This window comes from Struthio camelus, chromosome 2 (genome assembly GCF_040807025.1).
Source record: "Struthio camelus isolate bStrCam1 chromosome 2, bStrCam1.hap1, whole genome shotgun sequence".
Classification (NCBI taxonomy): Eukaryota; Metazoa; Chordata; class Aves; order Struthioniformes; family Struthionidae; genus Struthio; species Struthio camelus.
This window is the reverse complement of record NC_090943.1, coordinates 65,690,142-65,706,576: the sequence shown is the minus strand read 5'-3', so window position 1 is coordinate 65,706,576 and position 16,435 is coordinate 65,690,142. Positions and strand designations below refer to the sequence as shown.

The window sequence follows — 16,435 nt, the reverse complement described above, 5'->3', positions numbered from 1 at the left end:
TGAGCTGGGACACAAGGACTCACCAATGTGTGACAGAGGCAAAGGAGAACCCAGAGGGGCTAACCTGTGGGCATGTGGTTCCAGGCCCATCTCCATCCTTTGTGACTTCCCAGCCATACTCTTGGTACTCTGTCCACTGTCATGGCACCCTCCTGCCCTCCCTGGTGCTTCTTCTCTGTCCCAAGGTTTTTATCAAAGCGGGCTCTCTGCCCTGCTGCGTTCTCTGAGGACCTGCTGCCAATCACAGCCCCTCACACTGGCTATGTATTTTGCTAGCTTCTGGCCTCGGGCGTGAGTGGTGTGGCTGTACTTTGGTCAGAATCTTGCCTGGCTCTGCCCCTGTGGTGGGGACGGGGTTGGGTGCAATGGGCCAGGAGTCCTGGCCAGGCCCTCTCCTCCCCTCTCCATTGGAGTCCAGTGCAGAAGAGATGCCACCTCTTCTCACTGCAGGGGCAGGGGACAGCACAGGTTGGGAAGAGAAGGGTTCACAAGAGACCTGAAATGCAAGACCTGTTTTAGTACTGCAAGGAGATAGTACTGGCCTGTGTGATTTCTGTCTTGGCAGGTACCTAAGCTGCCTTGGACTACCTTGAGGGGCTGGGTGCAGGCTGATAGGGAGCAGTGCTCTTTCATCCTGCACAGTCCTCCCACGTGCTCATGTGCTGTTCTCCTGCTCCCAGTCTGCATACCAGCCCTCACCCCTGTCTCTCCCTTGATCTGTCTCCTTGAGCTTGTCCTCGCTCTATTAGCAGGCGAGCGGGAACACCTTGGCTAGGCACGAGTGGAGGCCATGGAGTCTCCCAGTGCTGGTGATGCTGTTCCAGCTGTGTGTGGTGATTTGTTGCAACGAGTGGTTGTTGGAGCCGACCTGTGTAACTCTTCCCCACAGCTTGGGCTGCCTGTTGAGGAGATGCTCTCCTGGGTCTTGTCACTTCTCAAGGAACCGGCTCAAAGGTCTTCAGGCACCAGCCCAAAGGGTGGAAACAGCTCCCCGATTGCACACACACACAAGGGAGAAACTTGGCAAATTAGGGCCAGTCCTTCTTTTAAGGACTCTGGGCGATGGTTTACCCAGCAGGTAGCTCATGCAGTGAGGAGGCCGCTGTCCCATTGTGCATAGTTTGGTTGCCTGGGTGTGCTGCAGTCATCCCTACCCTCCAGGAGGGCTGCTATGGGCTGAAAGGTGCTGTTAGAAGAACAGGGGGCTGAGGGCCCCTTTCCTCGGGATCCTTCCCAGGTGCCATTTTGCTGGCCAGACACAAAGGTCGCCCACCCCTGGGGCACAGGGCCTGCCCTGGGCCCCCCAAACCCGTTGGGCACGCTGTGCTCCAGCTGCCTGCTCAGCCCGTGGGTCTGCCACCGGGCTCGATGCAGGATGTCCCTGCTGGGCTGGCGCTGAGTGTCTGGAGAGCGCACAACGCAGCAGCTCAGGTCCAGGGTAGACAGAGGGCGATGACAGTCTCCCCCAAGCTGTCTTTTTTTTTTTTTTTTTTTTTAACTTTTTGCAGTATTTTTCCTCAGCTTAATTTTCTCATAATTTGCTGCTCATGGCCCCTATAGTAAAGATGAAATGGTAAACACGTTGTGAGAGGTGTTGAAATACATAAACTGCCTTTTGCAGCTTTCTTGGTGATGCTGTCCTCTCATGATATCACCTTCATTTTTACGCAAAATAAGTAGTTTAAAAAAAAAAAAAAAGATCTTGGGAGGGGGACGCTGTAAGATTCTGGAGCTGTGTAAATTGCCAGGCACAGGAGCAAGTGGTGTTAGTTTAAAACTTGCAAGAGAAGATGTGATGGAAAAAGGGGGAGGAAATGTCGCTGGCGTTTTAGGTGTACCAATGTTCTCCCTGCTATTTAGATTACTTCAGCCTATGTTCTGAAACTGCGTAATGGAGCTGCAAACTGCTGGCCTGGCGCTGCAGCTTCTGTAAAAAGCCCCGTTTTCAGTATCTTACGCTAACTGTAACGTTCATTTAAAAAAAAAAAAAAAGAATTAGTGAACTTAGCTGATCTGTCTTAAGAGGCATCTAACTAAAGAGCAGAGTTCTAAATGTGGTTTTCGTAGATTCTTCATGGAAAATTATATGGAGAGAATTTTGCTACATTATCTTGTCAGATATTGTTAATGTAAAGAGAGTGACTTTATGCACCTAAAGTATGCTTTTGCTTTAATTATTCTTTAGAATAATTCTAAGCCAATGGCAAGTTAAGTATCCAGAATAAATTAGATTTTTGAGTACCACTCCACTCCCCCAACAATTTTTTTTCTGTGCTTTCTCTTTTTTTATTTTAAAAAAGGAATTGCTAAATTAAATGATTAAGGATATGGGAAGATTGTAGTGATGCGTATGATTTAGAAATTATTTTTTCCATCCTCTCCCCTTTCAGTTTGTTCTTCTGACTCTTAAAAATCTCATAATTAGATACTACTTCTGGATTGAACCTTGATTTGCCATTTCAGCTAGAATAAATTGTTCTGTGTTGGACTGCTGCAGAAGGTAACTCTGGGATCATTTGTATATAACATACACATTCTTCAGTATTATACATGTTTCATGTGTTATTTATACTTGTTAGATCACTTCAGTTTGTCCCTTACATGTAGCATATATTAGAGCAATTTATAGCATGTGTACCCACCCACATAGGCACATCCAATTTTATGAGAATTTTTTTTTTTTTTAAACTGATAACAGACTCGGAATTTTTCTAACCATATATGAATGTTAACTTTTGGGCTGGTTGTCTTACATCTTTTGTGGTGAGAGGCATTTACAAAATCTGTTTACTGCATTCTAAGGTAAACATGAATTAGGACTTGAAAGGGCCCATTTCTCCACCGTTTCCCATAAGGAAGTATAGGGTAGTGTGATAGAAGTTTGCGTGCCTTTCTACAAGCTTGCTGATGAAACTTCTGCATGAAATATATATATTTATATAAATATTTTTTTCTGGCATGACTGACTGGTTAACCAAACGTGGTAAGTATGTTCTGAAAAAGGCATCTCTTGCTATGTTTTTTCTGGAGCCCTTTATCCCCTCAAAACTGTGATAAACTGCTGGCTGTTGAACATGGACTGGCTGGATGATTTAGTAGCAAGCTATAACTACTATGCTGGATGAGAACAGGTTGGAAAAACAGTTTTCCGACAGCATATCTTTTGGAGCATGACTTGCCCAGCAGTTTAAAATAAAACTGAGCCCACAAGATCAGAAGGCTCTCATTGACGTTCCTACCAGCATCTTCCAGAACAGGAATATACTGACACGGTAAGGTACGCTGCTGGAATGCAAGATTACACACAGGGTGTCCACGTTGCAGTATTGTGCTAATGAGCTCCCAAGTAATTTGCAACAATTAACTTCCTTGTTTTAACTAGATGACATGGTCCTCAGTACGATTGCATCCAGTAGGTGGCTTGTGCCTTTCACTCAAACCTTGCTTCTCAAGCCTAATTCAAAGTTTTACTCTCTTCTTCCTCGTTCTACTGTTTCTTACTTGATCTCTGATTTGACTGTAATCTCAGCAGGAGTCTTTTCCACTACTTTTATTCCATCAGCCTGCGCTTTCAGGTCGGAAAAAATAGCTCAAAACCAACAAGAAGCAGTATGGGAAATACTGATTGTGCTGTAAAAGCTGCCACCCTGAATCTCTGGAGTTAATCACTCTCTCAGCTGAAACATGCTTAGCTACCCCTGTGCAAGCTCCTGAACTGCAAAGTAAACAAGTCCTGTAAACAAGTCCCCCCTGCTCTTTGGTTTCAGGGAAAAAGTGAGGTGAGAAAGATCTTTCAGAGCCGCTTGAACACTGATTTAACAACAGCTCATCTGATCGCATGCTGACTTCCTTGGAGTCAACAGCCTAAGTCCATTTGATGGAAGGGTTCTTGTGGTTAGTAGCTGTAGCATTTCTGTGCTGCTAAAACCAGCGCAATGAAATACTGTGCTATGCGCACACATGCTATGTGGGTGGTTTGTTGTTGTTGTTGTTTTGTTTTTACTGTGTTTGGGGTTTCTTCAGCTGGAAAGCCTTTTCTCCTGACTGACCAGGTTTTGCATGGTTGTTGAAATCCTTCATCACTTGCACACCCCTACATGTGTGACTTGTTTGGGTTGGTTGGTTTGTTTTGTTTCATGTACTACCTTTGTAATTTTTGGCACACAATACCGTCCTCCAATAACATACTGGCAATTATGAAAGCTCTTTGATCTGTTGACATCTTAGCATAGCCTAGTATTCAGAGAATTTATGCAGAATTAAAAGAGCAATTGTTGTTAACCATATTAAAATGTTGCAGTGTATGTTCGCGAGTGCTATGGGTCACTTTGGGTGTATCCAGTAGGCCTCAGCAAAAAGCAGGGGGAAGCTGAATATCAAAACAAGCAGTCACTCAACACTCTTTGCTGTGAACTAGTTTAAAAAACAAAACAAAACAAAAAAACCCTCCACACAAGAAGAGGTGATTGGCAGTCTTTTAGCAAGAGGTTTTTTTTTAATCCAGTGCCAGTTTGTGCAAAAAACTAAAGATTTACACTTTGTATTGGGCTTTCCAGGGACAGCTTGCAACTTTACATGTAATCTGCTACTATTTAAATGCAAATTGTTGAGCTTTTCAGAATTTTCTTCCTTTACAGAATGTTAAGTCAATAAAGATGTTCTGATAAATCCCTCCTCTTGATGCAGGATAATTGGTAGAGCTACCTTCAATTAGCTCACTTTCCTTAAGAAGGTGAAAAGGTGGCAACCGCTGCATTTAAAAAAAAAAAAAAAAAAAAGACTATTTTAGTAATACTGGAACAGCTGTAACAATGAAACACTTTATATTGTAACTAGATTTTTCAAAATCAGGCAGAGATGGATGAAGTATCCACTAAGAGTTTTCATGCTAAAAAGTATCTATGAGCTTCTTGAATATTCCTATAGTGAAATTACGTATTTCTTTTTCATACTCTGTTAAGGGATATGGAGATGGTAAAAATACTGCAGGTTTCATTCATTTTGAGAAATAGAGATAAGATACTGGTGCTCTGAAACATCCAAATCACTGATGTTAGTCTTAATTTTGTTTTGTTTTCTTTCAGATTGTTGTGAATTGAGAATTTGTATGTAGGTGGCACTGTAGCATAGTTTGTGTTGGAAATATTGTCCTACCTTCACTAAAATTTGGGAGCAGTGGCTTTATGAGGTCTAATAAAACAACACTTTATTGAGGATGTTTTTAGTAAGGCTGTTTTGATGACTAGTGACAAATGTGCGGTAATGTCACTATTTTGAAACTGTGAAGGTCAAATAAAATTTAAACGTGATTAAAGAATGAAAGAAATGCAAAAATCAATGTGTCTTGTTTTATTGGTAGTTGATTTCTGAAGGCTCGCTGCAACGTAAGCAATACAAAAGGACGACATTATTTTTTAAGAACCTATATGTTGTAGACAACTTTATTTCTTACACCTCATCCTTTTCTTTGCATAAATTACCTTATTGATTGGCTCTGAAAGTCTGGAACCCTGCCATGTGGTTAGTGGGTGAGCACAGTGAGTGGTCTGTTCCAGTGCAATATCTGATGCTGGATTGCTAATGATGAAAAGGCACGAGTGTCACGGTTTAGAGTATGTCGGTGGTGGGTGGCTGTGTGTGTTTTTAATAAGTGCTAGAGCTGTCAACTGGGATGTATGAATCTCTACCTCATTTCTGAGATTTTAAATACCTTCTTTTTAGTAAGGCTTGCTGCTTGGGAGATGCATTAAAAGTTAATTCCATATCTAACTGAAAGCAAGCCACCTGAAGCATTAACATCCCTTTCTGAGGTGGGGAGTTAGTTCTGGGGCAGATTTCACCATGCAGCAGATAAATGCTTCCTTATCTAAGCAGAAAGGTGTGTGGTCAATATAGTTAACATCATATGTTCAGTCAAATGGGACATCCATTTCTAAACCTAGTTAATTGCTACCTAATGCCAAAGATCACTCTCCAGGGCGAGAGGGGAGAGGTATCAAACACACCCTGAATTGCAGCAATTGAGCAGATAGGGCCTTTATCTCTCTTTGTATTTCCTAGCCTATCGCTGACAGCTGAAGTGGGTAAGGATAGCAGAGTACTCTTGTATATGAAGTTGTTCAGCATGGCATTTGAAATTCATCAGGTTTTCAAGATGAAGACCAGAAAAACAGTTTCATTGGCACTCTGGGAGTTTTGTTAGCTGGTCTCCTATGAATTCTAATATTGTTGTGAACGTGGTGACCATTGCCATGTAGGAAGTTTATTTCTTGTATCAGCTCTGGCACGGTCAGCAAAGAATCATCTGTCTATCAGCCCTTTTCAAACCTGAACCATCAAGAAGACAACGGGAACAGTACTATTGCCTTTAAGAAAAGAGACCAATTTTCAGGTGGCATAAATCTCTTGGCTTTGTGTTTCATGATATTTTCATTTCTCAGCCAGAGTTTCACCACCCTTGAGTTTTCAGGGGTACCTAGCTAAAAGGGACCATGCACTTAAATAATTTAGGCTATCTGGCTGTAGTTGCTGCTTCCCAGGGTCTAGTTTTGAATACCTGCTCTTAGAAAGAGCGTACTTACATGGAAATAGTTCCTACAACCTAGGTAGCATCTTCCCTCCCCTTTCCTTCTCCAACCTCCCTTCCCCCCACCCCTCAGGGGACACACAAATGAGTTTCCGCACTGCCAGATCCCAGAGTCCACCGGGTCATCTTTTTATGCATTGAGTCTTCCAAGAAGGTTAATGTAGTACATCATGAGCGTGAGCTGGGACAGACTGTCCGAGGCAGTTCGTAGAACATCTCCCCTCCACTTCGTGCAAGGGAGCTTTCAAAACCCAAATCCCAAAGCCAGTATTCTTAGAAGCCGCTGGCTGCCAATGTTGCTATAATCAGAGCTGTAGTAGGTTTGATGCCAAGTAGAACAGATGAGCTACCCCTATTTCATAGGTCTGATGAGTTTGGAGAGGGCAGCAGGTTGAAAATGATCAGATATCTTGTACCTTCTTTCTGTGTGTAACAGCTTCCCCCAAAGGAACATGTCAGGATTTTTTTTTTTTTTTTTTTTGTAATGCAGGTTAAAAGATTTTTGAGGAAACTCTCGGAGTAGACTGGTATGTTGGTGTTGGCAGGTGTGTTATATCCTGAAATTTTCCGTAGCACCTGCATACAAATATTCCCATATGTCTTTCTCATCTTTTCCTCCTCCTCATAAGGAAGGAGTATAGTCTGGCCAGGCACTCCAGAAACTTGGACAAGACCAGGGAGGTTAGCCTATTCAAGAATCCTTATGAAGGTCAAAGTTTTACAAGCACCTATACTTCCTAGAAGTAAAATCCTCCCTTAGATTGCATGGGCACCATCCAATATAGTAGATAGTATGGATGTATGTCCAAGTTCATTAGAGTCTTGCTATGTTTTTAAACTCAGTTTAAGTAGAATAGTCTGTTAAATATCAATTCTTTGATAACAGAGCAATGCTGTAGCTCACTGAAAAACTTATTTAAAGAGAAGAGGAATATGGCATCTTTCCTCGGTTTATCTTATATTTTCTTACAGTAGCAAAACTCAGGTGTTTTTTTAACTGTTGTTACTAAATACAGTTCTCTCTGACAGAAAATGGATTTTTCAGTGACTTTATGGATAGAGTCAATATTGACCAAAATGAAAGAACTTGGAACATGCAGTAAAGTAGGATTTTTGTAGCTTTGTCTGCGGCAGTCCTTTGGCAGTGAGACTGACTTGCTTTGGAGGTAAAGCTAACTTACAGTTAGGTAGCAGCTAAAAATTCATTGTCAAGATCTATGGGCACTAATGGAAGAAACAGACTTTCCATGTAAGCATATAATTTTCTGTTGTGAAGATCTCTAACCAATGCCCTTTCCTAACATGAACTTCTTTTATTCAATGGTGTTTTGTAAGAAGTTAAATGGAACCTGAATTATGTATTAAAAATGAAGCAAAAAGACATGTCATCAGAAAATAAATGCTTCATTTTTGTAAGTGCTTTCTAGCTGAAGAAGTGATTGTTTTCACTGAGAATCTTGTGCACTTGTTTCCCCCCCCCCCATATTTCAAGACTTTACTTTAGCTGTAAACTATGTAAACTGTCTCTTAACAGCCACAGTGGTTTTAGTCTCATTAAAAATAGAACAAAGCTTTTAGCATTTCTAAGCCTGTCAGTTGGATTCCCTTCTTGCTAAATGATTAAAAGACAGCAACCATGATGCATTGAATCTCTCCTACCATAATAAATGAGGTCTGGTCCAAAACGTACACACTGTGGAATATACTTATGCATTTTTTCTGTACGATAACTGTGTGTAGACCTGAAAGGCAGCTAAATTTTTGCAGAAATGGTTAGTTTGTACTACAAAAGGACAGTATCTAGTGAGAGAAATTTAATTTGAAGCAATTCTTAGTAAATTATGGTTGCAATAGAATTGAAAACCCTGCTAATGCTGGTTTTACAAAGTTCAACCTATAGAAACTGAATCTGTAATGCTTGCGTGTATGCATGCTGTGAAAGTCTGTTGCTGAAGTTTTTAGCTAACGTAGTATGCTAACTCCTGCTTTGCTGGAGAAAAGCCTTTTAGAATAAACTGCTATTACCGAATAACTGTTGGGAGGTTGCTAATTGTAGTTCAGCTCTTACTAAGTGGATTTTTTCCCCCCCCCCGGGAGGAAGAAACTGGCTGGTCGCTCACAGTGTCTTCTGGTATGAAACAATATTGTCCTGATAGCAGTTGCAGTGCAGGTAATGGCAAGTCACATAGCTGTGATAATATTCCTTAAAACAAATCTGAAACATCTTCAGAAAATAACTCCTTTTGGCTCCACTATATCAATATGTAGTATAGTTATGTCTGTCTGCAAGGCGCTTTCTTTATACATAATAAAGCTTTTTTCTGGCTATAGAAGAGGAAACACTTCACTGATTTGAAGTATGTGCACTACTGGGTTTTGGTGTAGACTGGATCGAAAATACCATTTCTTTTCTTGAATTGAAGCACTTTCTGGGCAGTGGGTTATTAAAACCCAGATGGGGGTCAGGAGAGAAGTTCTTCCAAGGTCAGATTGGCAAGTATTTCTGCCTCCCCCTGCATCATGGGGTGTAATATAATTCCTGTGATCACAACTTCATTTAACAAATTCCCTGCCACTGCAGAGACATAGACCATGGGCTCAGGTCTGTCTGTCTGTCTCTTTTCCTTTCTTTCTTTCTCAAGTTATACAATGTTGTGATTCTTGTGGGTATTGTTTTTGTATCTGATGGGCTGTTAAGTCTATTGAGGGTTGTACGAATGTGTGGATGGTGAAGGTTCTGCGTACCCTTCCAGGTTATTGCATGTTTTCTGTGATTCACAGTGATTACGTTCAGAGGTGATATAGCCTAACGGGTGGACTATAGGAAGGAATGTTCTTCTAGCTTCGCTGCTCAAATAATCCAAAACTGGGCATGTTTACTCTAGGTCTCTAGGGTTATCTCTGTCAGTCTTGACAGTAAGTATTGTAAAATCAGAAGAATTCCAACTGTTAGTGGTTTTGCTCCTTCAGGATAGACCCTGACTTTTGACAAACCTAAGTGGCTTTATTTTAAGCCCTTGTTTGTACAAGCTCTCTTAGCAATGAGGAATGTTAAAATTCTAGGTTCACAGTTGCTTTGTTGACTTACTGAGCTTTTCAGCTGGCTCTTACCTAGCCAAATGACTGTAGTTAAGAGGCTGGAAAGCTAGTTACAGCTCTTTAATTATGTAATATGTGGTTTGTCTGAGAATGTACTTTTAAGTTTTTTGCCTGCTGTGCAAAGCCTCCCCCCCCCCGTCCCCCCTTCTATTACATGTTAAGCACTAGCCCAGGGAAAATAAGGTTGGAGCACCCCAGAAACAGATCTAGGAGAAGACAGTAAAAAATATAAACTGTACTTGAGTAAACTTGAAATCATATGCAAAACAATAACTTTGGATAAACCCAAGAGCCTTGATCTTCTCTCACAGCTGCATTTGAGACAAATTTCCTCATGCTCTGGGGTGTCAGCGGTAAGGCAGACTGAGAATATGTTTTACCGAACAGCTTTCTAGTAGGAGACGGCGCTGCTTTATTTAGCTGCTATGAAGCCCAGTGACTTAAGAAAGGCGCATCCCATGCATTACTAATTGATCTAGACCTTGGAGTTTGGATTAGAGCTTGGACTTTGATCTGGGTCTGCCTGGTGGTTTTCTTCTTGTAACAGTCCATGCGTTTGCCTTCATAGGGCCAAGTGTAAAACTGAGTGACAGAAGAGAAACTGTTGCTGGCTGCAAATGCCAGTAAACTAAAGGAAAGTTCACTTGGGTAAATAGTTGAATACTCAGCGTGTCCCATAACTGATTCTGTATTCCTCCTCATAAATCTAGTGCTTTAAGTAACCCAAAGCTGCAAAAACATGACATAAAAAGAAGTGTAGCTTCGAATACAATGTGGAAAGAGGTATAGATCACTTTATTAACTTCATGTAGAAAAAAAATTACTTTACTAACATGCAAAAAGTACTTTATTTGGGAAGTAAAGAATGGTATGAGGTCACCCTCAGAAGAAATGCTGCCTAATTTGTTTATTGTCTAGTGAGATAGAAGAAACTACAGAAGCATGCTAAGTATGGCATTCCGGCATCAGACCAAAGATGTGTTCATCTACCTCTGCCTCCATTCTCTAAGAGTCATGAGTTGCAGATGCCAAGAGATAGTGTAATTTCTCAAGCTATCCCCTCCCTAATTCTGGGCTCCCTGAGCCGGGAGCTATATCCACTCTTTAACAGCCCTTGATGGACTCCTCATCAGTGAATTTTAATAGTTGCTTTTTTTTTTTTTTTTTTTGAACCTATCTCTACGTGAACCCTCTGCAATAGTTTCCTCGGTCTGTGCTCTCAGAAAGTACTTCATTTTGCTTTACGCAGGCTGCCTGAACAGAGTAAAACTAAGGTGGCTCAAGTAACGAGCTGGCTAATTTGCTCTTCGTGCTTGATTATTTTCAAGGCATCTACTTTGTGTGATAAAATGACACCACTACGTGGGCAGAGATGTGCCATAGCTGTAGGAGAGCTTCCGTGCAAACCAAGGCGTATCTGTGTTGATCGCTGCTTAAACTGCAGTGGAGCCCGTGAGCACGTCTGACTTTGCTTTCTGTTGTGCTGGACAGTGTACAAACATCAGAAGTATGTCATGATCTTAATTTGCCGCTGTGGGATTGCTGGCCAGGAGCCTGCGTGACTCTTGCTCAATTGAACCTTTTGTTCAGGGACATGGCTGTGTGGGTTTGCAGACAGCTACAGTGACTCCAAACCCAGGCGCTGTCGTCTTGGTGGTCTGGACATGCAAAGTCTGGACATGCTCCCAGGGGCTTCCGAGAAGCTCCTCTGCCACTTGTGTCCTTCCTTAGTCTCTTAAACTTCCAGTGGTTGCTTAAGTTGGAGGAGCTTTCTCTAGAGGTCTGGAAATCCCCTGTTACTTAAGATTGCAACTTTTTCCATCCTAGTTAAATTCAGGTTGCTTCCTTTGTAAAGAAAGGAGGGGGGAATGGGAGTATAGATGGTAGTTTATAATTTGTACTTGTGGATCTGCTTCCTTCCTCCCTTCTAAACCCTATTTACGTGTAAAGATTAGTCTGAATGACTGGAAAACCTTTACTGAAGGAACCAGGATGAGAGCAGTAGTAATGGAGAGTAATACACTGGTCAGCCAAAAAATGGTGTCTCCTCCTGTTAAATACTGCTCTGTACTGAGCTAAACTTCAGACAGGGGCCGAGGAAGGTGGTTAAGGCACACTCATGCAGACAGCAGAGCTACTACAGTGTGCGGCTGATTGATGCGCTCTCTGATTAAAATGTCAGATTTACTGTTTTCTTTGATAACTGAAACAGCTACTATACTAGCACAAATAGCAGCAAATATAGTATGTCACAGCTGAGCGAGCGTAACTTGGAACACTTGCTCGTGGATTGAAAAATAATCCCAGATTGTCCTGGTTATTGATACGTGGAGATAATGCTGTTTATGAATGGACTGCGGCTCTTAACGCGATGCAGAGATGTAGCATTTTGCATCGTACGATACGGATTTGCAAAAGGACCCTGAAGTCCAACCTGCAGTGCCAGTGTGTTTGGCCATACAAAACCGTAAGCGCTTTAAGAGCCTCTATAAAAATAAACCTTGCTTCAGTCCCTGCTGGCGCTCTGGCTAGTCACTTGATTAATCAACCTCGGTCGCAGACGCTGACTGGCGGAGCAAATAGCACATGCAAGCAAGTTAGCGAGGGCTAATGCCCAAACTAGCTTCTAAAAATACTGTAATAGCTGGGCGATACAGTAAGTTAAATAACGTGCTTTAATTTCATATTGAGAGCATTTATGGGAAGAGGGGAGATAGCTGTGGATTAAAATACAGCGAAAACACATGACTTATTGGGAGCACGGTGTCGGGGCGGGGAGGGGAAGGGGGGAATGATGGACAAAAGCAGGTGCCCACCTTGCCGAGGTCGCGCCCAACAATGCGGCCGTGCCGTGCCTGCGCCCTGGCGGCTCCGCACGAAGCAATTATATAATTTTTTTTTTTTTTTTTAACCTTGTTCCAGTGTCTGTCTGACTTCTGCTGCAGTTTGGCAGAGTGCCATTATTTGTCTTTGAAGGACTTACATAAATAGACTCTGGAGGGTCATGTGAAACTATCATGAGCTCTTTAAAAAATCGCCCAGCGCTTACCTTTTCTGCGCTGCCCGCATTGCTCCAGCAGGTGTGGTTCTGTTTATGCACGGCTGCCGCTCTAGTCGCTCTACTTGAGCAACTGCGTTGTGCTGGCCCTTCGTGCCGGGAGGGAACCTTTTGCTCCGCGTTTTGCTCGAGCTCCGGGCGAATCCTGTAGCCCTTCCGAGAAGGGGCTTCCACCTACCGAAACGGGTAGGGGGCTTCAGCTTTGTGCAGGTCGCCCCGACAGTCCCTTTACAGCTTCAGTAATTGAAGTCTCTGCCTCCGAAGACATTGGTATATCTCACTGTGGCTTTGCCTTAAACTTGGTGAACAAGGCCAGTGGCTCTCAGCACCTTCCGGTACACCTGTAAGGTTAGCCCGGAGAGGATGTATCCTATTTCTCTAAGTTAATAGTGATTGCTCTTTTTGAAAAAAGAAAAAAGAATCTGTTTTAAATGAAAAATTATCAGCTTGCAGCTAACTGTAAGCCTCAATCTCTGAAATAAGGTCTTGTCATTAAAACTTCAGTGTATTAGTGCTGTGGGAAATCCACAGGTAAACAGATGCATCTCGGCCACGTCTCATCTCTGTAACTGCATAACTCTGCGTGAGTCTTGTTTTCCAGTGGACATTTTTATATGTTGGGACAACTCTTAGGACTGTTTTTCTGTGTTCTGCTGTACACTTCTGTAGTGATGACATGTTGCTCTTCCCAGCTATGAGGCAACGTGCAACTGCATCCACACAGCAGAAGACATCTGGGCTTGTTTGCGGGAGGTGGAACTGACCCTTTGTACTGCTGAAACTGCACCTGCTCCCGTGGGGTTTCAACTACCCGATAACAATACAAGGTGTTGACTTACATAGGGTGCGAAGAAGCGTTTTGCACTACAAGGAGGAATGATCTTCTTTATCCTTAACGCTTGAGATGTTTAGCGCTCGGTCTCTGTACCGGGTTGTACTACTATGTGCTAGGCTTGAAATGCCTGGAAAGCAAGCAACTTCAGGTTCAAGTTTTGACTCAGGCTTTTCCTAGATAAGCTGTTCCTCCCTGCTCTTGTCCCTGGAGCCTTAGAAGGAATTGTGCTAAGCTTTCTGGGGACCAGACTCTAGACTCTCTGTTCTGTAGGGGCTGTCTGCATCCTGCAGAGTTACCTTCCAGTATTGTTAAGTCTCAACTTCCCTGTGTGAAATTTAAAATTCAGGTGTTCTGGTCTAATCAGTGCTGGCTGTGTGATATCCCAGGGAAAACTAGATATACTGGGTGAAAGCAATGGGCTCTCTAAAAATGGTATTGATGTTCCAGTGTGATATTCTGCAGCTGTAAGGGATTTGAATGAGATGGGAGCTTGAGTTGCTTATTCCTAATGAGTATTCAGTTAGCTTCAGTGAGGCTGTTAACAAATGTTGCTGAATTTCAAGAAACTAAGAGCAAATACAGTAATGTTGACAGGAAGTCTTATTTCTGTTTTGGAGGTTTTCTGTTGTTGGTTGGTTGGTTGGTTTTTTTCTGAAAAGCAAACGAACAGTCTTGTGAGATAATCTCCATGTGGCTTATGAAACAACTCTCAGTGTCTGGTAAAGCAGTGGCAAGGATGTAAAGAGCTATCAAGTGGCATAGTCAATATGGAGGCAGAGGGTTGCGTGGTCCAGACTGTATCTGGCATGAACAGGTAGACATCATATATATCTTTTTTTTTTTTTTTTTTTTGTAAAAACTTCTCTTAAGTCGTACCACTGTTGGCAGTTTTTGTCTTACAAGTGCTTGTAGGCTCCTGATGGTGCTGGCTCTGAAGGAACTCAAGAGCTTGAGCCTGTCAGTATCAATTGGCTCTTGAATTCAAAGCTCAGGATCTGCTCTTTGAGGAAGTCTCTCTGAAGGAGAGATAAAATATATTTTTAATTTCATATCCTATATGAATGTATATATATTTCATGTATGGTAGTTAGCCCAGAACACTACTTACATTACGATTTTGAGCATTCGCTTACGTTCCGTAAACTGGAAATGTTGGGCTTGGGGCTCACAGCTGCCTGTAGTTGAGTCGCTGGGCTCTGTGCGCGTGTTACTGCACTGCCATAATTACTGTGTAATTTGCCATGAAGGTGCTTCCTCTAGGCTTTGACGTAAATGTGATACATGCCACTGGATTTATCTCACGTTCTGGGCATAGTAGCAACGTGTGTATAGTCATGTATGTCACTGCAGCACAGCTTACGGGCCGTAATCTATTAGTTTAGTCAACTTTATGACCTTGTTTCTGTTTTTCCGTACCCACCTTAACTGGTATATACAAAGTTATATCAAGTTTGTAAAACTGTGTACGTACTCTAGATTTCCTTCTCATACTGACACTTCTAAAAATCGATGCAACTTATCTTATTTTTCTTATTCTTTTGTTTATATTTCAACTTTCCAGTTCTCTCCTAGTCTTCTTTTTTGGCAAGATCTATGAGAAACTGTGGTATTTTAGACTTAGCCAAATTCAGTCGATGTTAAAACTTCTTGAAACCTGATCTTGTGAGAGTTCTAGTATGAAAAAAAATCAGGTTGGCAACCAGAATCATGGATGTTTATCTAAACTGAACTGATTCCTCTTGAGGTTTAGTAGTTCACGATTGAATCTGTTTCAGTCCAGTTAATTAGTTACAAATCCCTAAGCCACAGTCTTGGAATTAAAGAAAACAAAGCCCCAAGCCTCTACATAATTTGATGCAAGAAGAAACTTTGGTTAAACTAGGAAGTACTTTGCCTCACTCTTTCCCAATCTGAAATGTAAAACTGATGTACAGATGAGCCAACAGCACAGTCATTTATTCTAGAATCATGCCCGCCTGTATTATTGTGACAGTCTTGTGTTCCCCAAATGTATTTATATTTTTTTTTCCCTCACTTCTCCTACATCTGTTTCTCCTTCAGAGTTGTGGCAAAGATTTATTTATTTATTTATTTATTTGTGTCAGTGTTTTGGCTCTGAGCAGCACAGCTTACAGGGAATAACAGAATGCCTGTTTTTGATAAGGTTCTCTGCTGTTCTGTTTTTAGGACAATGTAGATCAGACTTCAGCTCATGGTCGGCGGGATCTGGTGGAACCAGGATTCCAAGAACCATCTAATCGCATCTCTCTAAATCACCAAGGTAAGAAATGGTGGGTGGGAATCCAGGATCATCGGGGAAAGCCAGAGAGCTGCATATCCAGAAGTGGTTTTGCTTCCGTATTACAATTTCTCATCATCATTAAAAAAAAAAAAACAAAACACACACACACTCACACTCTTCTTCAGCTTTCCTACTCCAGCTGGTCAAAACCTTTTATCACAACTTTCCTGTCTGAGCTATGGATGAAGATGACTGAGTACTTGCTGCACATCTCAAATCTTTTAACCAAAAACCGGGTTTGTTAGCATGGGGGAGTAGGAATTTGCTTCTGTTTTTTATGAGAAGAAGGGGGGAAGTATTGAAATTTAATTCAACTTTTGCAATGCTGAAGTTACCTTTTAAGAGTTTTCACCTGCCACAGAAAAGGTGAAAGTCTGTCTGGATTATTGAATGATTTACCACTCTTGAGTGCAGCTATAATGAATACCAATGCCTCATGAAGAGACAAATCTCTAAGCAGTGTTTCAAAAACACCAGGGTATCTAAATTTGTATTTGTTCACACACCTACAAAAGATGGTTAAAATCATAGCAGGGATTATTTTGGCTCAGCTTT

General features: G+C 41.9%; 1 protein-coding gene across 4 annotated transcripts in view; it reads left to right on the top strand.

Moving 5' to 3' along the window:
* The window catches only part of GRB10 (growth factor receptor bound protein 10), a 157,811-nt gene that overhangs the window by 51,653 nt on the left and 89,723 nt on the right, over positions 1-16,435 (top strand). For all 4 annotated transcript variants that reach the window (XM_068936135.1, XM_068936133.1, XM_068936136.1 and 1 more), the window contains exon 3: positions 15,766-15,859. In XM_068936135.1, coding sequence (XP_068792236.1) covers positions 15,766-15,859 — 94 coding nt within the window. The remainder of the gene's footprint in view (positions 1-15,765; positions 15,860-16,435) is intronic.